We start from the raw sequence: 22,390 nt of genomic DNA, 5'->3' as shown, positions 1-22,390 counted from the left end.
CAAGTCATTTAAGTTGTTTCAAATCCACACTACCTAGTTAATAAGTTATGAATTACTCTAATAGCCACTTAATATATTTAATCTTATATCATTCTTTGGATTAACTTGAAATTTATACAGTATTTAATTTGTTCATACTAATTTAATCAATAATTTTTTAAAAGCTAATATCACCCATTTATTTACCCTAAGTAATTTTTTATTAGTAAAAATTCAGAAATGAAAAAATAAAATTTAGGAGGGCCAAAACTTAATTACCTTACTAATTCACTTGATCATTATTAAATTTTTTTCATTTAAAAGATGACAGTTATTGGCACTATTTCAGTTACCATTTTTGTTTTACGAGAGCATGGAAAACTTTTTAACTCGAGTCTAATAAACTTCTCCAAAAATGTATCATTAAAAAATAAAATTAACTACGCAAAGCATTTCTCTTAACTAATATTTGTACCTAAAATTTTATTTGATGGTGCTGGCTGGCTCTTCAAGTACAATAATAAATAATATAAAACATGACAAAAATTTGTAAGAAAACAATGATATTGATAAGTGGATTGTACATGACATGTTGATTCATGATCTTTTTATAGGGGCCAATGGCAGTGGAAGCAATCTGGTTTACTTATTCTGAAAAACTATGCTTTAGCAAAGACGTAATGAAAAATATGCAAAGTCTTAGGATATTAGGCATATCTAAAGAATACGAAGATGATAAAGAAAACGAAGATGATTTCATCAATTCATCTGACTCCAATAGCCATGATGGCTCCATTGATGGCTCCACTGATGTCTCCATTGAGTACCTTTCCAACAACTTGTGTTGGTTTGTCTGGCATGAATATCCTTGGAAGTCATTACCAGAAAATTTTAATCCGAGAAGGCTTGTTCATGTTGATCTCCGATGGAGTTCATTGCATTATTTATGGAAGGAAACAAAGGTACCATTCTATTTCAGATACTTTCTATTTTTAATTGTCCTAGAATTATATATGATTATTGTGTTTAAATTAAATAAGTTATCTATTCTATTTCATCATTCTTTCTCTGTTTTGAATAGCTGCAGAAATTTCTGTCTCTACGAAGGATAGATCTAAGTCACTCTAGAAGCCTGAAGAGAACACCAGATTTCAAGGGGATGCCAAATTTGGAGTATTTGGATCTAGAGAAATGTGAGAGTCTTGAAGAAGTTCATCCTTCCCTCAAGGATTGCGAAAAACTCATGCAGTTAAATTTGTCTTACTGTAGTAGCCTTGAGAGGTTTCCATATGTTAATGTGGAATCTCTGGAATCTCTGAATCTATACATGTGCAGTTTAGAGAAATTTCCAGAAATCCTTGGAATAATGAAGCAGGGAACTGCCACAAGGATTGATATGTCATACACTCAGATAAGGGAACTGCCATCATCTTTCTTTGATCAGCAACCTCATCTTATACGGCTAACTTTGAATGGCATGAAAAACATTGTATCTCTTCCAAGCAGCATTTGTAAGTTGAAAGGTTTGGTGAGTCTAAATGTGTCATACAGCTCAAAACTTATAAGCTTGCCAGAAGAGATAGGTGATTTAGAAAACTTGGAGTATCTTCATGCCAGGTATACTCTAATCTCACGTCCTCCGTCTTCCATCGTCTGGTTGAATAAGCTTAAATCATTGGCTTTTCGAAAAGAAAAATCAGAAGATGGAGTGGACTTTGTGTTCCCTCTGGTGAATGAAGGGTTACTCTCATTGAACTTTCTGGATCTCAGTTACTGCAATATAAAAGATGGAGTACTTCTGGAAGACATTGGATCCTTATCCTCTTTGAAAGGGTTGTATCTCGAGGGAAATAATTTTGAGCATTTGCCTCAAATCATATCCAAACTTGGTGCTCTTGTATACTTGGGGTTATCAGATTGCAAGAGACTTACACAGCTGCCGGAAGACATTGGATCCTTATCCTCTTTGAAAGGGTTGTATCTCAAGGGAAATAATTTTGAGCATTTGCCTCGTAGCATATCCGAACTTGGTGCTCTTCAAACCTTGGACTTATCAGATTGCAAGAGACTTAGACAGCTGCTAGAATTTCCACAGCAATTAGACACAATATATGCAGATTGGACCAATGCTTCGATATGTAATTCGTTGTTTCAGAACATCTCATCATTGCAGCATGACATCTGTTCTTCAGAACTAAGAGTGTTTGGGAGTTTGGTGGAGGATATCCCAAGTTGGTTCAACTATCAGGTAATGTGGCCAAGTGTATTAGTCGATCTGCCTGAGAATTGGTATGAATCGGATAAGTTCTTGGGGCTTGCTGTATGTTATTCTAGAGAATCTTATATTGGTTGCATCACAACCGATTTGATTCCCTTATCATGTGATGATGGGATGCCGTTGATGACCCAGGAATTTGCCTTATCCAACAATTCAGAATTGGACGATCCTGATGCATGTAATATTAATTTTTTGTTGGTACCTCTTGATGGCTTATGGGATGCATCTAATGCAAAAGGAAAAACACCAAATGACTATGGGTGCATTGTTGATTTTATTGGTGATTTTGGAGAAACAGATGATGATTTTGGAGAAAAGATGAATTTTCGAGTTCGTTTGTTGTATAAAGATGAATCTGAGCCTTGCATTGGGATAAGGAAGATCATAGATGAAGAAGAGGCCACTTGCTCCTCTTCTAAGAAACAAAGGCAACTCTTTCCCACAAGCTCGGGATTATAGCTTTAAATATAGGTATATACCTCATGAAATGGTGTTCTCTGTTTATATATAAATTATTTCTTCTCATTCTTTCTTCTATTGGCAATAGGTGATGTACGTATCAGTAATCAGCAGCGAGATTGGGGACACTGCCTATGAAGGGAACATGTACGTACAATTTGGGTTGGCAAAAATTCATTCTTTTTATATTTCATTTCGAAACAGAATCACATTTTCCATTTCCTGACAAATAGATAAATTGCAGAAGCTTTGGAATCCAATGGAGCTCAAATAATTTCTCCCCAACCATCAAGTTCTACTGAAGTTGCATAGTCTCCGTTAATATCTATTGTAAAATGTACTAACATTCTTTTTCTTTTTTAACAAGTGCAAGAAACACATTTTATTAATTAATCATCTCTGAAATTTATGTAATCTAAGAAAAGAAACACTGCTAGACCATTGGATGTAAATCCCCCTATTAATATTCTCATTTCTTGTTCAATGTATTGCCAATGTCTAGCACGAAATGATATTTCACATCCGATTTCAGAAGACGTTCCAATGCTGTGTTCACATAGTCCATTGGCACAACTTCAATATCTGGTGTTATGTTATGCTTTGCCGCGAAATCCAACATTTCTTGTGTCTCTTTCATCCCTCCTATACAACTTCCATCCACTAGTTTCCTTCCACATTATATATACAAACTTTAGTCTAAGAAAAAAGACAGTCCGGTGCACTAAGCTTTCATCTGAACTTTTTTGTTTGAAATCATGCATAAAGAAAACTATACATGCTTACCCATAAGTAGTGGAAACACGGGCAACTCAACCGGTTTCTTTGGTGTACCAACCATGACAAGATTTCAATAACATAAACAATGGAAGAATTCAAATGTAGTCTCTATTGATGCATGGCTACTGTCAAATTTACACAGTAGTGTATGATCGCTGAAGTATTGATCATGCTTAAGAAGGCTTGTTCATCTTGGATGTTATTGCCAACAAATTTTAATCCAAGAAGGCTTGTTCATCTTGATCTCCGATGGAGTTCATTGCATTATTTAAGGTATGAAACAGAGGTACCATTCTATTTGAGATACTTTCTATTTTATCTTGTCCTAGAATTATGATTCTTGTGTTTAAATGAAAATAAGTTATTAATTCCATAAACTCAAACTAATGTATTTTACATTATTTTGGGTTGTTCTCATAATATTACTATAGATAATAGCAGAGGTTTTTAACCTCTGTGAATTGCATTTCCAACCCCTGCATCTAATGAAGAAACAAAAAAAATATGTTGTCACAACTTTTCTCATCGGCCATTATTTTGTATTTTTCTTTACACTCACGCGCCTAAAAAGGTGTTTCATATTCTTTTCTAAGTCAACGTTGATGTGAGGTCAAAAATATATATTTTTAATCATTATTTGCTTCACATTTATTATTTATATCTGTCCTTTTTGAGCATTGATTTTATGGATTGTGCTTAATAGTGTATTTTATTTGTAGGATTAAATTGATGTAAAGTTAAAGAAATTTGGAGCTAAAACGAATTAAAAATGAAAAGTTGAAAAAGAAAATCAAGCACACAGCTTAATGAAATAAATTCAATATAATAATGTATAAGGAAAAGGTGCAGCAATAGCGAAATTGAAGATTACTGTTGCTGCTGCCACGTGGCAGCCAATAACGGCAGCAGCAACCCAACATGGCGGCTACAGTGTTTCACGCGTAGGAATTCTTATTCTGCTTGGTTTTGGTTCCCAATTTGTTTTGGACTCAGTTATTTTATTTAGGATTTTTTCCATCTATAAATAGTTCATAGAAATAATTATTTTGGGAGATTAGGGAGAGGTGAAGATCAATTAGAGGGTATCAAAGTATAAAGTTATCAATACTTTTTAGGGTTCTTTTCTTCTTCTTATTTTCTTAGAAATTACTGGCAAAAGTCCTTGTTATGGGGCTGTAGCTACGAATCGAATGTTGATTATTTAAGGTTTATGAATTAATTCTTGGTTGTCATTATAAGTTACTTCTATGTTCTTGTTTTAGTATTTTGTGCTTGATCACCATGAGATAAATCTATTGTCTAATCTTAAAATCGGGAGAGGAGAGGTTAGATAGACCAGAGAATATAGAGAGCTCGATTGATCCATTTAATTGAGGTGATTTGTGTTCAGGAGTGACGCCCGGACGAACAACTTGCTTGGTTACGAAACAGGATGAAATATAAATGCTCGTTTGTTAGTCTGTTTATCTCCGCTCAACGATGTAGTTAGACAGCTAACTGAAGTAGGCGACTAGAGGTGTGTAGCCCGACTCATACAATTAACCCTGTAAACTAGTAACTTGACAACTAAAATTAGTTCTAACTATTGTAAGTAATTATATTATTTTATTCCTACATTCTTTTCTTTTGACACTCTTAAATAAATAATTAGACCAATATAATTTAGTAAAAATAGTTAATTGACAAGTCCCTTGGAAACGATAACTCGTTTCTTAAAGAATCTATATTACTTACGCGACTATGTACACTTACGTGTGCAATTGGGAGCGTAAATGAGAACAGATAATCAAGTATAGCGGAAATTTAAATGTGCACCAAATAAAACATGCTAAGATTAAGGTCTTCTTTTAGATATTTATAAAGTAAAATAAACAATTTCTCATTTCACATGTTGAGTTATAATATAAACATGCCATTAACTACTTTTCATCATTCTTTCTGTGTTTTGAATAGTTGCAACAATTTCTGTCTCTACGAAGGATAGATCTAAGTCACTCCAAAAGCCTGAAGAGAACATCAGATTTCAAGGGGATGCCAAATTTGGAGTATTTGAATCTAGGTCAATGTACGAGTCTTGAAGAGGTTCATCCTTCCCTCAAGTATTGCAAAAAACTCATCCAGTTACATTTGTTTGAGTGTAGAAGCCTTGAGAGGTTTCCATATGTTAATGTGGAATCTCTTGAGTATTTGAATCTAAATTACTGCGATAGTTTACAGAAATTTCCAGAAATCCTTGGAACAATGAAGCACGTGTTGGGTTTTAGCAAGGTGTGAATGGAAAATAAGAAGAGAAAATGGAAAATGTGGGGAAACCAATTTGGAGGGAAAATGAAAAGTCATTCTTTGAAGATGAAAAGTCATTTCTCCCATATTGGTAGAAGAAAGGAAATTGTTGTCCTTATATTAGGAAACACTTCCTTTAGTTCTTAAAGGGTTAAGAAGAAGGTGCCCTCGCGTCGTCGTAGTCGCTCGCTCGACTTTGAATTGAATTGATTTCCTTTCTCTTATAAATTAATTCAGAATGTTAGTTAATAATTTTGCGTAACGGAATTTATTTGAAATTCGCGTGTAACGGTAAAAACGTTCTGAAGAAAATGAAAAGTCATATCTCCCATATTGGTAGAAGAAAGGAAATTGTTGTCCTAATATTAGGAAACACTTCATTTAGTTCTTAAAGGGTTAAGAAGAAGGTGCCCCTCGCTCCGTCGTCGCTCGCTCGGCTTCAGATTGAATTGAATTGATTTCCTTTCTCTTATAAATTAATTCAGAATGTTAGTTAATTAACAGAATTAATTTCACGTAACGGAATTTATTTGAAATTCGCGTGTAACGGTAAAAGCGTTCCGAAGGGACCTGTTCCTTCAGAAAAGGCATTACTTTTCCCATAAAGACACAACGTTCTGGAAAGACACCATTGTCCGAACGGATGCGTTCCTTGCTGCAAATGGCTATAAATAAGAAGTCTTTTTTGTTTTTCATTCACTGAAAATTTTCCTCTCTGCATACATTTTCTTATAAAAATAAATTGTCGATCGACAGAGTCTGTGTGTGCTCTTGTTGTTGTTCCTGCGTTCGTTGAAATTAGTGAAGTTTGAGGTACCCCTATTTCTCTAATAGTTAATCCGTTTTATCTTAACCTCGGGTACTTGAGGGGATTAAATTTATTAAGAAAACACAGTGGGTTCTGTGGACTCGGATCCTTATCCTCTTTGAAAGTGTTGCATCTCAGTGGAAATAATTTCAAGCATTTGCCTCGTAGCATAGCCCAACTTGGTGCTCTTGAATACTTGATCTTATCAGATTGCAAGAGACTTACACAGCTGCCAGAAGACATTGGATGTTTATCCTCTTTGAAAGTGTTGTATCTCAAGGGAAATAATTTTGTGCATTTGCCTCAAAGCATATCCGAACTTGGTGCTCTTCGATCCTTGGACTTATCAGATTGCAAGAGGCTTACACAGCTGCCAGAATTTCCACAGCAATTACTTAAAATATGTGCAGATTGGAGCAATGATTCATTCTGTAATTCGTTGTTTCAGAATATCTCATCATTTCAGCATGACATCTGTTCTTCAGATTCCTTGTCACTAAGAGTGTTTGGGAGTTGGGTGGAGGATATCCCAAGTTGGTTCAAATATCAGGGAATGTGCCCAAGTGTATCAGTTGATCTGCCTGAGAATTGGTATGATAAGTTCTTGGGGTTTGCTGTATGTTACTATGACGAATATAATATTGATTGCATCACAGCTCATTTGATTCCCTCATGTAATGATGGGATGTCGTCGATGACCAAGCAATTTGCCTTATCCAACTAGTCAGAATTAGACGATGATGATGTATGTAATATTAATTTTTTGTTGGTACCTCTTTGTGGCTAATGGGATGCATCTACTGCAAATGAAACAACACCAAATGGCTATGGACGCATTAAGTTAGATTTTATGGGTCATGTTGTTGATTTTGGAGAAACAGATGATGTTTTGGAGAAAAGATGAAATTTGGAGTTCGTTTGTTGTCTAAAAATGAATTTGAGCTTTGCAATGAGAAAGGAAGAGCAGATGTGAAGAAGAGGCCACTTGCTCCTCTTCAAAAAAACAAAGGTTACATATCAGTAATCAGCAGTGAGTTTGGGAACATGTTTTCTTAGAAACAATTAGGGTATGCAAAAAATCATTCTTTTTATATATTTCATTTCGAAATATAATCACATTTTCCATTTCCTGACAAATACATAAATTGCAGAAGCTTTGGAATCCAATGGAGCTCAAATAATTTCTCCCCAACCATCAAGTTCTACTGAAGTTGCATAGTCTCCGTTGATATCAACTGTAAAATGTACTAACATTCTTTTTCTTTTTTAACAAGTGCAAGAAACACATTTTATTGATTAATCATCTCTGAAATTAATGCAATCTAAGCAAAGAAACACTGCTAGACCATTGGACGTAAATTCCCCTATTAATATTCTCATTTCTTGTTTAATGTATTGCCAATGTCGAGCACGAAACGATACTTCACATCCGATTTCAGAAGACGTTCCAACGCTGTGTTCACATAGTCCATTGGCACAACTTCAATATCTGGTGTTATGTTATGCTTTGCCGCGAAGTCCAACATTTCTTGAGTCTCTTTCATCCCTCCTATGCAACTTCCAGCCACTAGCTTCCTTCCTGTTTTCCACATTATATATACAAACTTTAGTAAAGACTGTCTGATGCACTAAATTTCACTATGTGCGGGAAGGGCCACATTATATATACTTTAGTCTGAACTTTATTATTTGAAATCTTGCATTTGCTTACCCATAAGTAGAGGAAACACGGGCAACTCCACCGGTTTTTCTGGTGCACCAACCATAACAAGCTTACCATGAGATTTCATCAACATAAGCAATGGAAGAATAGGGTGCACCGCAGAAACAGTGTCGATAATCCCATCCAATGTGTTCGTTGCAGCCTGTTCGTATATTGATAAAACAAATAAACAAAAGGTTAGCCCCCATTCTCGTGTTTAAATTGTTAAATTGGCATAACAACTTAAGCTTTTAGGTGAGATTGTTACACACTTCAACACGGAACCAGAGCAGGCGAAGGTCGTGCATTAAAAAATCTCAATACCACCATTGTCAAAAAAATGATTCAACGTGTTTGGCTCGTGAAAAAAAGAATCAGGCAGCAGTGTGTTGAAGACAACTTATTAAATGAAAGTGTTCTCTCAAACAGTTTGAACATTCAGATAAGATGATCACAGAATTCAATGATAACGAGTTATTATATTCACCTTCATCTGCTCAGGATCGCGACTGATCAAGAAAGAGTCTGCGCCCAAACGCTCAATTGCTTCTTGCTTCTTATTAGCAGATGTACTAATAACAGTCACTTTGGTTCCAAATGCCTTAGCGAACTTAACAGCCATATGTCCGAGCCCTCCAAGACCAACAACACCAATGTGCATTCCAGGCTTATCGAGTCCAAAATATTTCAAAGGACTATAAGTAGTAATTCCAGCACATAACAGGGGAGCAGCGTCCATCGACAAGTTTTCAGGCCAACGTACTACAAAATGCTCATCGGATACCATCATGTCGGAGTAACCTCCAAACGTGAGGGTTCCATCTAAGCTATAGCCGTTGTATGTAGGAATCTGACGAGGGCAGTAATTCTCGAGATCAACGCTACAATTCTCACATTTTCGACATGATCCTACCATACATCCAACACCTACTTTGTCTCCAACCTTAAATTTCTCCACCTTGCTTCCCACCTCAGTTACAACACCAACAACCTCATGCCTGCAATTATATTTACAATTAGTTACACTCACGAGTAGATCGAATCGACACAATTTCCGCTAGTTTTTACTCTCTGTCGCAGTTTATATGACTTACTTTCCTTTTTAGTCCGTCCCAAATAAAATGACACATTTAACTTTAAATGTCCATTTTATCCTTAATGAAATGATTTTTAGTCACAGTAATTTCTATCATTCATTTTAGTCTTCAAGTTTTAAAAGTCTTCCTTTCTTTCTTCAACTCCTTGTCGAGTCAAACTAACTCTTATAAAATGGGACGGAGGGAGTACCATGTCCCACCAACTCAGGATTTACTGAGGTATCAAGAGCTCAAAATGGCCAATTAAAGACTAAGAACCAAATCAGGATTGATTTCAAATAAAAAATATAATGAGAAAAATTGAAAAGATACAGAGAACAGGAAAACTATCTAGTAAATATTCTTCGCCGAAAAATTACTCATGTGTATATATAGTGGATGTTGAATTCCATTAACTTCTTTGTGCCTTAATATTTTTGAATCTCGTTAATGAAAATTCTGGTTGGTATTTTTGGATCTAACAATTAAAAAAAATCTGAATTTTTTTAAACCAAAAATAAAAGAACAAATCAATTTACCCAGGCACCATGGGGTACTTGCTGTTTCCCCATTCATTCTTGAGTTGATGAAGATCAGAATGACAAATTCCACAATACATAACTTTAAATTGCACATCTTTTTCACCTGTCACCCTGTAACCATTAACACAAAATGATCATCATCAAATTTACAATAAAACAACAACAACAAATTCAGTATAATCATACAGGTGGGGTCCGAGAAACTGAGTGTCACTAGAAAAAAACTATTTTTCTTCGAGGCAATTGCAAGTGACAATTACATTTTAGCACTTTTTGTAAATGTCGCGGAGCCTATAACGACATTGGATCCAACAACAAATACTGGTAAAAATTTCAACACTCTTTGTTAATTGACCTATTTATTGCCGGTAAAAACCATTTTTATTATAGCAGATGTTACCCTACCTCAGCTTATAGAGAATTTGTTTCCGATTGAAATGAAAAACACATCATCAAAATTAAAAATAATAATTTGTACCTTCTTGAAAAATTGAAAGGAGAAAGAACTCCAGAAGTGTCTCTAGTTGCCCATCCAAATGCCTTAATTGGATGTTCATTTTCAAATGATTTTGCCATTTTTTTCGTTTGAAAAATAAAAATATTTATGTAGTGTATATATAGTATAAATTATAATAGAGAAAAATGTAGAACAATATGGATGATACAAAATTGATTATGTTATGATCCATATTTATAGGATTTTGAGTGAAAAATATGTGACGTTATCGATGAGGTGTAACAACTAATGACTTACTTAAACAAATTGGATTTTGACTTCTTTTTTGTGGTCGATAGGTGTAGAGTCCTACTTTGCAGGACTTTTAAAAAAAGGTTTCACACTTTTTTTTAATCTCGAATCTATCTAGAGTTTGAAGTTTACGAGTTTTAAAAATATTCTTCTTTTTAATATTATAATGTATTTAGTGAAATCTTATAATGAGGTCCACGAAAGTCGAAAAATTGGAGTGTATACAAATCAGCTTAATCTTAATTTCCATGTAGAGGTAGAGAGATTGTTTTTGAAGGATCATTGGCTCAAAATTTGTATATTAGTAGGTATGAAAAAAGGAAAATGACAATTCTTCTGTTAAGGTGAGAGCTCTCTTCCCATGACAAGCACTACCTCACCCCTTGCTTTCCAACCGTTGTCTTTTATCTGAATGTCAAACATAGACATGTGTACACTACATGAAAAAAGTTGTCAAGCATTGAATGAAGGGAGTTGGGAGGGTTGGGAAAGGTTGTGTAAACAAAGCAACTGATATGAAAAAAATGACAATTACAAAATAGTGCGATAACTTAAACACAATATGTACGTTAATTATTTTTTTCCTTAAATTGCCCCAAAAAAAAAGGTTCAAGCTTTCCAAACGTGAAAAACTTGAAGTTAATATTAGTGGCTAAAAAATATCCACGTAGATAACGTGAAAGTATAATTAAAAGAAAATAAAAACATCAAAGTGTGAAATTTAGACCAATTAATAATTGCAATTTCCGACTTATTCCCACTACATTTTTATCGAGTTATTTTCCCCCTTTTTCCCTCTACTTTTTGTTTTCTTTTTTCGTCCTCTTATTTGGACGGTATAATTTTAAATATTATATACAAATAAGTTTTTACCGTTGGGGCGCTACCACTCTCATGTTTGGTATTTAAAATATACATTATTTATGCAAATTTCTTTTTTTATAAGAAAATCTTTGTCTGCATTATTATTTACATCAAATCAAATTTATTAACTTTAGCAATTAAAAATTGAAGTGAAAACATATATTACGTAATCATGATTAAAGATTAATTTGGTATATAATAAACGCTTAACTTTTACTCATTGATTTGTCAGGCACTACACAAATTAACCACATAATTATCTAAGTAATATGTATTTTTATCTTGTTTTTTAATAAATTAAAGTTAAAATAATTTATTGATTTGCTATAAAAACACAGTGCGGCTAAGTATTTACCATAATTTAGCCACACTTAACAATTTGATATTTCTTATTCCTATTAAAAAAAATCCATTGGCATTATAGATATTGTTTATTGCATTTTGCTCTGCTCACTAAAGGATAATTATACGCATACATTAAGAAAGTCGATATGTGCTACGACAAAACTATACTTGTTAATTTAGAGGCAAAAATTTAATCGTACTCGTGCTATGACTTAACCATGATAAATCAGTATAGTTTGATGTAAACGCCATATGCAAATAAGTATACTAGAAAACACAATATCATATTTATTCTCGTAACTCCTTATTCCTTTTGATACACAAAACATAAGAAATAAACTAAACAACAAAAACGTACAAGCTTAATACAAAATTATAACACACTCATTTTCTTGACCAAGATGTCCCCTTCATCTCAATTTTTGTTCAATGTGTTGCCAATGTCAAGCACAAAACGATACTTCACGTCCGATTTCAAAAGGCGTTCCAACGCTGTATTCACGTAGTCCATTGGCACAACTTCAACATCTGGTGTTATGTTATGCTTTGCCGCAAAATCAACCATCTCTTGTGTCTCCTTCACCCCTCCTATCGCGCTCCCCGCCACTAGCTTCCTTCCTATTACACACATTATATTAAACATACGTATCAATATTAAAAAAATGTATATACAAAATCGTCGATTTAAGACCAAACGTACCTAAAAGCAGGGGAAATACAGGCAACTCTAGTGGTTTTTCAGGGGCACCAACCATCACAAGCTTCCCATGAGTTTTCAACAAATTAATCAATGGAAGAAGAGGGTGAATCGCGGATACAGTATCGATGATGCCATCTAGTGACCCCGCTGCACCCTGCTCGTATTTAACATACAAACGAAAATTAGTATTATTCGTAAGTCACACCTATGTTATAAAATTGAAATTGAAACAGAGTTGATTGATTGATCGACCTGCATTTGGTCAGGGTCACGACTGACCAAAAACGAGTCTGCCCCTAAACGATCAATTGCCTCGTCTTTCTTACTAACAGCTGTACTTATCACAGTAACTTTGGTTCCGAACGCCTTAGCAAATTTCACAGCCATATGTCCAAGACCACCAAGACCAACAACACCAATGTGCATTCCAGGTTTATCTAGTCCATAATATCTCAAAGGACTATAAGTTGTGATCCCTGCACATAACAGGGGAGCTGCTTCCATTGGTAAATTTTCGGGCCAATGAACCACGTAGTGTTCATTCGTTACCATTATATCCGAGTAACCACCATACGTGGGGATTCCATCGGTGTAAACACCATTGTATGTCATGATCTGATCGCGACAATAATTTTCAAGATCGTTGTCACAGTTTTCGCATTTTCTACATGATCCTACTAAACATCCAACTCCAACTTTGTCTCCAGTTTTGAATTTCTCAACTTTGCTACCAACTTCAGTTACTACACCAACAACTTCATGCCTGTAAGCAACAACATATTCAATGTAATCTCACAAGTCGAGTCAGAAGAGGATAAAATGTAAGCAGAACTTACCCCTAACTACGTTATGGAATCCTAAGCTAATTAATCAGATTTAGCTAGTTGTTTAGTAACATATTTCATTATCTTGATTATCAAATTTACAGTTTTGTTGTCCAAACAATTAGAGAAAAGGAAAAATTACCCAAACTAACTACATATGTTGCAATGATTATACTGTTCAAATCCTAGCTCTGCCTCTGTATCTACATATAATGCAATTATAAGAACACTCTTTTTGAAACTTGGTGAATAATAAGTCTGTCATCTACCATTTTCCACCTAAATTAAATTAGATATAACGATTTTTTGTCTACTACAGAGTTTTAATTGAAGAACACAGTAAAATAGATGGATCAAAATGAAACTTACCCTGGTACCATTGGATATATACTATTGCTCCATTCATTCTTGAGTTGATGAAGATCAGAATGACAAATTCCACAATACATAACTTTGAATTGCACATCTTTTTCACCAGTCACCCTTCACCATTCAACAATAAAAGTTACAGATATATACTGTTCGGTCAACTAGTTTATTAATATGTTCGAAATTAATATACACAATATATACACTATCGGTGTAGATATGTTGTGTATATCTAATTCATATAAAATATACACTATCTGTACTGTCAGTTTATATAACGTAAATCTGAAAAGATGGTACCTTCTTGAGAAGTTGAAAGGAGAAAGTACCCCAGAAGTATCTCTAGCTGCCCATCCAAATGCCTTAACATTTTCATGTGATTTTTCCATTTTCTTGATTTTTGTTTATTTTTGGAGATACTATTATTATTATTATTATTAGAACAATTAATTTGAGTAAAGTTATAGTCCAATGTATTGATTTTTTAATTTGAATATATAGGTATTTGAGTTGATGGCTAATGACGTAGTCGATGAGGTATGAAACAAATGTTATCGTCATGGCTTGTCTGTACAATTTGCCTTTTTATTTATTAATATAAGATAATATTATATCTTATATTATATGATGTTTCTAGGAAAATGGTTCAGTAGTACTGACCAAGGTCTAGCCGCTAATTTTAATCTAAAAAAATTGTCTTTATATTAGTTAAAAACTATGTGTAGACTGTAATGACATGCTTAGTAGAAATTGGTTTCAATGAAATGTTTTAATATGATTGTATGGATTCATAAAAGATTTTGAAAAAATAGAGAAAACACTCGACTTTATTGATTTGGTTTGATTTATGAATATATAAAACAAATGCAATTGGTTTGATTTGGTAAATGATGAATCCGAATCAATTGGTCTATGTATATCCCCTCAACAGAATCCAATAATTTTGATTATGAATCAGATCATATATTTATGTTTGAAAATTAACTTTATATATAGATCATATTTGGTTTTTCGTATGTATTAGTTTATGGATCAGGCTCATTTGGGGCACCCGATTTTTTTCCTGAAAAAACTATATGAGGACCTCCGTAATGAGTTGGGAAAACATTACGTATAGTTCCGCCGTTTTTTCCACGCATATTTTCGCATTTACGAGTCAACTTTTAGTATTTACCCAACTTTCTTGATTTTTCGTGTGTAATGCCCAAGGATCTGGCGCCTTTGGAGTACCCGAATTTTTTTTCTAAAAAAACTATATGAGAACCTCTGTAATGAGTGTGGAAGCATGACGTATAGTCTTGCCATTTTTTTTAATGCATATTTTTGCATTTACGAGTCAACTTTTAGGAATTACACAACTTTCTTGGTTTTTTGTGTGTATTAGCCCGTGGATCTGGCTTCTTTGGGGCACCCGAATTTTTTTTTCGAAAAAACTATATGAGGACCTCCATTATGAATTGGGAAAACATTATGTATAGTCCCGTCGTTTTTTCATGCATATTTTCATATTTAGGAGCCAATTTTTAGGAATTACCCAACTTCTTAATCTTTCGTGTGTATTAACCCATGGATCTGTCGGCTTTTGGGCATCCAAAAAAGTTTTCTGAAAAAATTATATGAGGACCTTCGTAATGAGTTTGGGAAGCATTGCGTATAGTCCCGCCAATTTTTTCACGCATAATTTTGCATCTACGAGCCAAGTTTTAGGAATTACCCGACTTTCTTGGTCTTTCGTGTGTATTAGCCCATGGATCTGGCGCATTTGGGCATCCGAATTTTTTTTGTCAAAACTATATGAGGACCTCCGTAATGAGTTGGGGAAGCATTACGTATAGTCTCGCCCTTTTTTTCACTCATATTTTTGGTTTTCATATGTATTAGCTCATGGATGTGATGTCTTTCGGCATCCCGAAATATCAGGTGGAATGCTATAATTTAATGAGTGAAAAACACAATAATTTGAAAAAGATTTTGTAGTTAAGGGAGCATCTATAATTTAGCTGTCGAAAATGATTATTGCGTCACTTTAATTTCGTTCTACAATAATTAATTAGGATATATGGTTGGTGATTACCTTTCCAGTATAGCCATCAGAGAAGATGGTGAACAATAATTTGAAAAAAATATTAGTAAATTGTGTGTGTTTGGTGCAACAGAAAAATATTTTCTAATTTTTCTACGTTTGACTGGTCGAATATTTTTGAAATATACTTTTTGCAAAATCGTTAAAAATCAGGAGAATAAATTTCCGACACAATATAAAAAACAAGTTTCATAAGTAACATTTCAGATAGATTATTTTCTTCTCACCCCACCCAACTCAACCACCAAATCTCACCCTTGATCCTACTATTTTGTTTGCTTTTTTGAATATCCACAAATTTGTAAAAAGAATAAGAATCTAATATTTTAATCAAGTTTTCAATCAAAATACTAAAAAGAAAGTTAAAGTTTAGGGGGGTCTAGTCAAAAAATCGGATCTCATCCATTCAATTAAAAGGATTAGATACAAAGCTTACCTTATTCTAATCATTGGGAGGACCATCGTCACTACGTGTAAAGGAGAATAATAAATACAACATTGACCCTACCACTTGAGAACAATATCTCAATTTATTATAATTGGGGATAAAAGCTGTCGGTTCATCTTTTTTTTCAAATATAACTTAGTATAAGTCATTTATTTGTTTAGATTAATGAAGAAGGAAATAATATGGGTCCTCTATTAGGTCAATTCAGAAAATAAAAAAGCAAAAAAAAAACAAAAAAAAGCTATTTGAAATATCTAGTTGTGTCATTTAAAAAAAAAAATCATGTTTAAATAGTTTTTTTAATTTTCTTTTCAACATGAATATATTTTTTTAATTTGGTATTGTTACTCCATATTTGAAAAAAGTAGTTCATATACAACATACTTCGTAGATAAAAAGATCAAACACATATTTAAAATCAGAATATAGACCAAAAATGCTCTTATTCCTACTTTATACAAGAATTTAAGTTATGACATCAACAAGGGTTGTGGTAGAGTACTAATAAGTACTCCTCCATTTTTAATCAAAAGTCTCGGATTCAAGTCTCCGGTCTGATTACAAAGCTGCCTTTGTTAGAAAGAATGTGGAATTTTCCGACGTGAACGTGAATTTTCAAACTTGTCCCGCCTCCTTACTCGAAATATCAGAGACAGCTTCGTACACTAATAACTTATAATAGACGAGCCCTATATCCTTATGTTTCAAACTTGCTTTTGGTACAAGGGGAGGGACGAAAAATTCTAGCTATAGTTCTTCTTCTGCCTAATCTTTCGTACATCTTTGTGATTTAATCTTTAGAACCATGTGCCCAACAGGGTGAGGGCCTTTATAGCCATAATTCTTCCCCCGGTTCTACATCAAAAGCAAGTCTCTTTGATTGCCCCACCGACCTTTTCTAAAAGCACCTTGGGTCGGAGGCTGGTTGTAAAGTAAGAAGGGTGGTGTGCTTTTGAATTTGATTTATTTTGATAGAAAGAAGAACTAGAATTGATCTTGGGTCATATTGTTTTTCAATTGTACGGTGGTTGGGCCCCAAAACAGATATCAAAGACTAGAAAATTTTAGGTAGCAAACATGTCAAACTGAAGTCGGGCAATAACTAGATTATAATGCTACTGAAAAAGAAAATGTTATAGCTACAGGGGTCATGAGGGCAGGGAGTGAACCTGATACAACAAATGATAAGATTGGGCTTCAAGAAAAGACAACTAATTCAAAGGCTTTTGTTGTTGCGTCGCAAGGCAATTGACCAAAGATGTAGCCATTAACACAACTGCTACTTTTGTGGCGCAAATAAAAGAACTTGGACAGTCTAATACAGTTGATAAAGCAGGGGTAACGATTGATATTTGACCTCAAATTGGTTCTCTACGAGCCTCTCAAATTGAGCCTCATATTGCTCTTAAGTTGAATATGGTTAACTCTCATGCTCTACCGATTGTTTCAGTCTCTCAAGTTACTTCGACAAATGATTTGATTACTTCTAGTGGGCAAAAAGGTGTTACAAGTGAGAGTCGATGGGCCGACCGGGTGGAAGAAGAGGATGAACATGTCACAACTCATAGAAAATTGAGCCCCGAAGCACCAATTTTTGTGCTTACCAGTGCTTCATCCCCATTACATATAGGGCAACAATTGGTTTTAACAGGTACTAATGTTCAAAAAGTTTAAGTTGGTGACAAAAAGCTCCTTGATGCATTGATGAGTTCTAATGTTAAAAAGTTGAATTCTCTTACGCCTATAACACAAACAAACAACTACAAGATGTTGGTAGTAGTTCTTTCTCCACAAATAGATTTACTAACTTACAAGATAAGGACACCTTCGAGGGAAGTGAAGAAGAGGATAAGTTGAATTATTGTTTTGCAAATGCAGCTAGGGATGCAGATATTTCTCCTAGGCAACAACGCAACAACAAAAAGAATCATGGAAGAAAAAATAGTTGGGATGGTAAGATGACTGAGGAGTTTGTTCCAAGGCATCTACCGATGCTACTGGCAAAGCAGAATCATATGACAGTGTCAACAACTTTAACAAGATCCAATAAATCTAAGAAGAATTGATGAACTATCAAGTATTGTTAGACAGATTTGAAGAGGAAGACAAGAGGAAAACACTCCAGGTTACTTTAGAAGGGCAATCTATCTTTTTTAGTTCATACTTCTGTAAAACGAAGTTTGAGTTTAATTACTCAAATCTCTTCATGGCTTTTATACTTTTGTACTACTTAAGCATCCTCATTAGTAATATCATCATACAGTGTATTATAAGCTCTGTGATGATCATAAAATACTTAGTTCTCTCTAGCTCTTATTTTCTTCATGCAGGTTAATTATTAGAGGTATCGTACCTCATTAGAATTGGTAAGGTAAGGTCTAGCCCCCCTTGCTTGTACTTATCTCTGTTGAGGTTTTTATTTTAATTATATTATTAATAAAAGGCTGCTAGACACTGTCTAGTGGTATAGATTTAAAAGAAGAAAAAAAAAGATATCAAAGACTGGATGAGAAAAAAAAAAATGTTGTTTACGAAAACTTATTATCATCATATAAAATAGAACATAAGAGTAGTAGAAAGGAATGTTTAGTAATTCCGACATAAACTCACACCATTCTTTCTTGCTTAAAATACGAACACACAACAAGAACAACATGTCCCTATATTAACTCTTGTTCAAAGTATTGCCAATGTCAAGAACAAAACGATACTTAACGTCTGATTTCACGAGACGTTCCACCGTTGTATTCACGTACTCCATTGGCACAACTTCAACATCTGGTGTTATGTTATGCTTCTCCGCGAAGTTTACCATCTCTTGTATCTCTTTCACCCCTCCTATCGCGCTCCCTCCCACTAGCTTCCATCCTGTTTTCCACATTATATACTTGAGTTATTAATTAAATCAAACGGACATGTTAGAACTTAAATGAAGAATAAGATACTACGCGAAATGTACCTGAAAGCAATGGAAATACAGGCAACTCTAGTGGTTTTTCAGGGGCACCAACCATCACTAGCTTCCCATTAGTTTTCAACAAATTAAGCAATGGAAAAATAGGATGAACTGCGGAAACAGTGTCAATGATTCCATCAAGTGAACCCCCTGCAGCCTGCTCGTATTTACACGTGCAAACGAAAATTGATACTTATGTCACATGAATATCATTGTAAATTTGTGATTGAAGCTAAGTTGATTGATCGACTGACCTGCATTTGTTCAGGATCACGACTAACCAAAAATGAGTCTGCTCCTAAACGTTCAATTGCCTCGTCTTTTTTAATGATAGATGTACTAATGACAGTAACTTTGGTCCCAAACGCCTTGGCGAATTTCACAGCCATATGTCCAAGTCCACCGAGACCAACAACACCAATGTGCATTCCAGGTTTATCTAGTCCGTAATATCTCAAAGGGCTATAAGTTGTGACCCCTGCACATAACAGGGGAGCTGCTTCCATAGGCAAATTATCAGGCCAACGAACGATAAAATGCTCGTTAACAACCATGAGATTGGAGTATCCACCGTGAGTGATGGTTCCATCAGAGTGAGTACCATTGGTTGTCAATACCTGTCCAGAACAGTAATTCTCGAGATCGTTGGTACAAATTTCACATTCGTTACATGATCCTACTAGATATCCAACGCCTATTTTGTCTCCGATTTTGAACTTGTCTACCTTGTTACCAACCTCAGTTACCACTCCAACAATTTCATGCATGTAAAATCAATTGAGATAGACATAAATTTTGATCTCATAAACTAAAAAACTATATTGACCTTCAAGGCATAACTTGTTAATCAATTTCACTATACATTTGGATTTTGGCTACACATTTCTTAGTTGACTTAATCGAACTGTTCAGATGGTCATTCAACTAATAGTTATTATCATATATGACTTTCTGAGTGATCATCTGAGAAATCAATCCGCCCTCTACCCCTTCCATCCAAGTATTTTTAAATTTTTATTTTTTTTTTGGTGTTAAAGACAACATCCACTTATATAATCTTCTTGAGGTTCAAAATTGTTTACCACATAGTGCAAATCTATGTTGTTCGGATCCTTCAAAAATATTGAAGCACCGTATCAGATTTTGGAGGATCCAATACGTACCCAAAGATATATTTAAAGAGTCTTAAGCAACATAGTTCCAAGCAGATAAGAGAAGGAAATTGGAAGTTGCTCAGATTAGGATTTTTTTTCCCCACAAATATCAATATGTTTGTAGTATCTCTGACAGCAGTCAAAATGCTAGTAATGAATATTCTTGCAGATCTTAATGGAAAATATGGATATTTTGTAAGTGGCGGAGCCAAGAATTCTAATAAAAATATATGGAGAGAAGTACTTAAAACATCTCTAAATTCGGTGTAAATTATTAGTTTCTGAACTATTGATAGCCTTAAAGAAACTCATTTACTTGACTAACTAAACCTAATATACACTCCGACCTTGCAACATGGGTGAAATACACTCCTAATTATTCTCATCAAATTTAGGGGGGTTTTCAACACTTCTCTCGGTTTTTTATTAAGAGTCACATATTCCTACTAGAGTTTGAGACCACTTGCAATGTCATGTGGCAGATCGTAGGTGTATCGAGGGTGTATCTAAGTTTAGTTAGTCAAGTAAAAGAATATTTTTAAGACTGTCAATATTTCGGATGTTGACACCCAATTTTGGACCTCCACAATATAAATTAATCATTTCAAGCTTCTTCAATCTCAAACGATTTAAAATAATCAGTTTTATAAAAATTCAAAAAAAAAAAATAATAATATAGTTTGCAAGTTATTTCAACTAGTTCCGTCTTATTTTATAATTTTTAGATAATATATATGTTTTACATAATTATGTATATAATTATTATATTTTATGAATATTCAAAAATCGTCTCAAAAAGAGTTTGTTTTATATTCAATTAAATTAATTTGGTTTAAAGTATAAGTTATTTATTTTATTAGTTTAATTATTCTTATTTTATATTATTTTGTCTTATTTAATTTTGTTGATTTGAAAAGTACATTTTTAAGTTACGTTATTTTAAGTTATGGCCATAGTTTTAAATTAATTAGTTTATAATCGAATTAATTATTTTATTTCGTTAACATTAAGAAGCTCATTAATTAATTTTATATTAGCTCACCTTATTTAGGTTTTAGCCGAATTTATTAATTCAACTCAATTTGGCTATTTCTTAAAATCCAAAATCTAACCGATTTAAATTTTTTACTCTATACTCATCTTAAATGACCAAATTTTGGGACTTTATGTTGTATTTCCAGCACGCAACAATCCCTTCCAAATACACGTGCAATACATACATGTACCAACCGACCCAACAATACATTATAATAATACAACAGCCTACACTAATTGACCCCACCCCTTTTTCCCTTTAATTTCCTAACATACAATACATTCATACATACTACAACAGTAACCAATGACCCCCCCACGTTCTCCTTCTTCTTCAGCAGTCAAAAATGTCAAAGTAGTAGCAGCAATTCGGAGGAATCCATGGGAAAGCAAGCGTCTGCCCTCACCAACTCGTTCCAGCCTGCTGCCTTGTCCGGATTTTCTGAAATTTTGGAGAAAATTTCGTCCCAGCTGCTCTCTGTTCCAGATTTTGAATTTTGAAATCGGAGGAAAATTCCGTTTCTGCCCCTGTTCCTATCCGTTCTTCATTCAAAACGTGAATTGGAATTTCCCCTATATATATATGTCTCTCCTTCTCCATTTAAAGGGTTAGAAAAATTTAGAGAAAAAGACTAAGATCAATTTAAGCAAAATAGCTAAAATACATACGAAATACACTTTGGGAAAAGAGAACTAGTTTTGAGTATTTTGGGTTCGGCATTCTGTCCAGGCTTCTTAATCGCTGCTTGTGGTCAAGTTTACGTAGTGGTGGAGTCGTCCCCTGTTCATCGTTTCCTGTTCTCTGCCCATCGAAAGGTGAATAACTCTAATCTCTTTCATTTTGTTTAGTCTCCGGTAGACGTTCAGGTGTGAGTTGTGGATAGTGTGGGCCTCGAGATGCTCTTACATGATGTGTTCGAATCTAAGTGATGACTTTAATCTTCATCTTATTTTTCTGAA

At 34.2% G+C, this 22,390-nt stretch overlaps 3 protein-coding genes and 2 long non-coding RNA genes across 6 annotated transcripts in view; 2 read left to right on the top strand and 3 right to left on the bottom strand.

Annotated features, from left to right (window-relative positions):
- The window catches only part of LOC125843886 (8-hydroxygeraniol dehydrogenase-like), a 46,540-nt gene extending 32,326 nt beyond the window's left edge, over positions 1 to 14,214 (bottom strand). Inside the window, exons 1-5 of one of the 2 annotated variants that reach the window (XM_049523110.1) lie at positions 14,055 to 14,214; positions 13,755 to 13,868; positions 12,814 to 13,324; positions 12,562 to 12,715; positions 12,242 to 12,479 (exon numbers count right to left, since the gene is read on the bottom strand). In XM_049523110.1, coding sequence (XP_049379067.1) covers positions 12,277 to 12,479; positions 12,562 to 12,715; positions 12,814 to 13,324; positions 13,755 to 13,868; positions 14,055 to 14,143 — 1,071 coding nt within the window. In that variant the 5' untranslated portion in view covers positions 14,144 to 14,214 and the 3' untranslated portion in view covers positions 12,242 to 12,276. Of the gene's footprint in view, positions 1 to 12,241; positions 12,480 to 12,561; positions 12,716 to 12,813; positions 13,325 to 13,754; positions 13,869 to 14,054 lie in introns of those variants that run through there. The other variant, XM_049523111.1, reaches the window with a different exon arrangement.
- LOC125843862 (uncharacterized) overlaps positions 1 to 22,390 on the top strand; it is a 573,332-nt gene that overhangs the window by 153,996 nt on the left and 396,946 nt on the right. The window contains exon 5 of the mRNA XM_049523084.1: positions 594 to 941. Coding sequence (XP_049379041.1) covers positions 594 to 941 — 348 coding nt within the window. The remainder of the gene's footprint in view (positions 1 to 593; positions 942 to 22,390) is intronic.
- The window catches only part of LOC125843937 (uncharacterized), a 157,079-nt gene that overhangs the window by 53,874 nt on the left and 80,815 nt on the right, over positions 1 to 22,390 (bottom strand). The window lies entirely within an intron of this gene.
- LOC125843922 (uncharacterized) lies at positions 2,542 to 5,699 on the top strand. Its single transcript, XR_007444071.1, has 3 exons — positions 2,542 to 2,728; positions 2,805 to 3,766; positions 5,447 to 5,699. It is a non-coding gene; the product is annotated as an uncharacterized LOC125843922 (long non-coding RNA).
- On the bottom strand, positions 7,736 to 10,560 carry LOC125843885 (8-hydroxygeraniol dehydrogenase-like). Its single transcript, XM_049523109.1, has 5 exons — positions 10,383 to 10,560; positions 9,902 to 10,015; positions 8,774 to 9,284; positions 8,296 to 8,449; positions 7,736 to 8,163 (listed from the first exon to the last, which is right to left on the bottom strand). Exons 1-5 carry the CDS (start codon positions 10,478 to 10,480, stop codon positions 7,961 to 7,963), a joined length of 1,080 nt encoding a protein of 359 aa, XP_049379066.1. The 5' UTR covers positions 10,481 to 10,560; the 3' UTR covers positions 7,736 to 7,960.

Source organism: Solanum stenotomum, chromosome 11 (assembly GCF_019186545.1).
Source record: "Solanum stenotomum isolate F172 chromosome 11, ASM1918654v1, whole genome shotgun sequence".
Lineage (NCBI taxonomy): Eukaryota > Viridiplantae > Streptophyta > Magnoliopsida > Solanales > Solanaceae > Solanum > Solanum stenotomum.
Note: the sequence above shows the minus strand (reverse complement) of the source record. Positions and strands in the feature narration are given on the sequence as shown.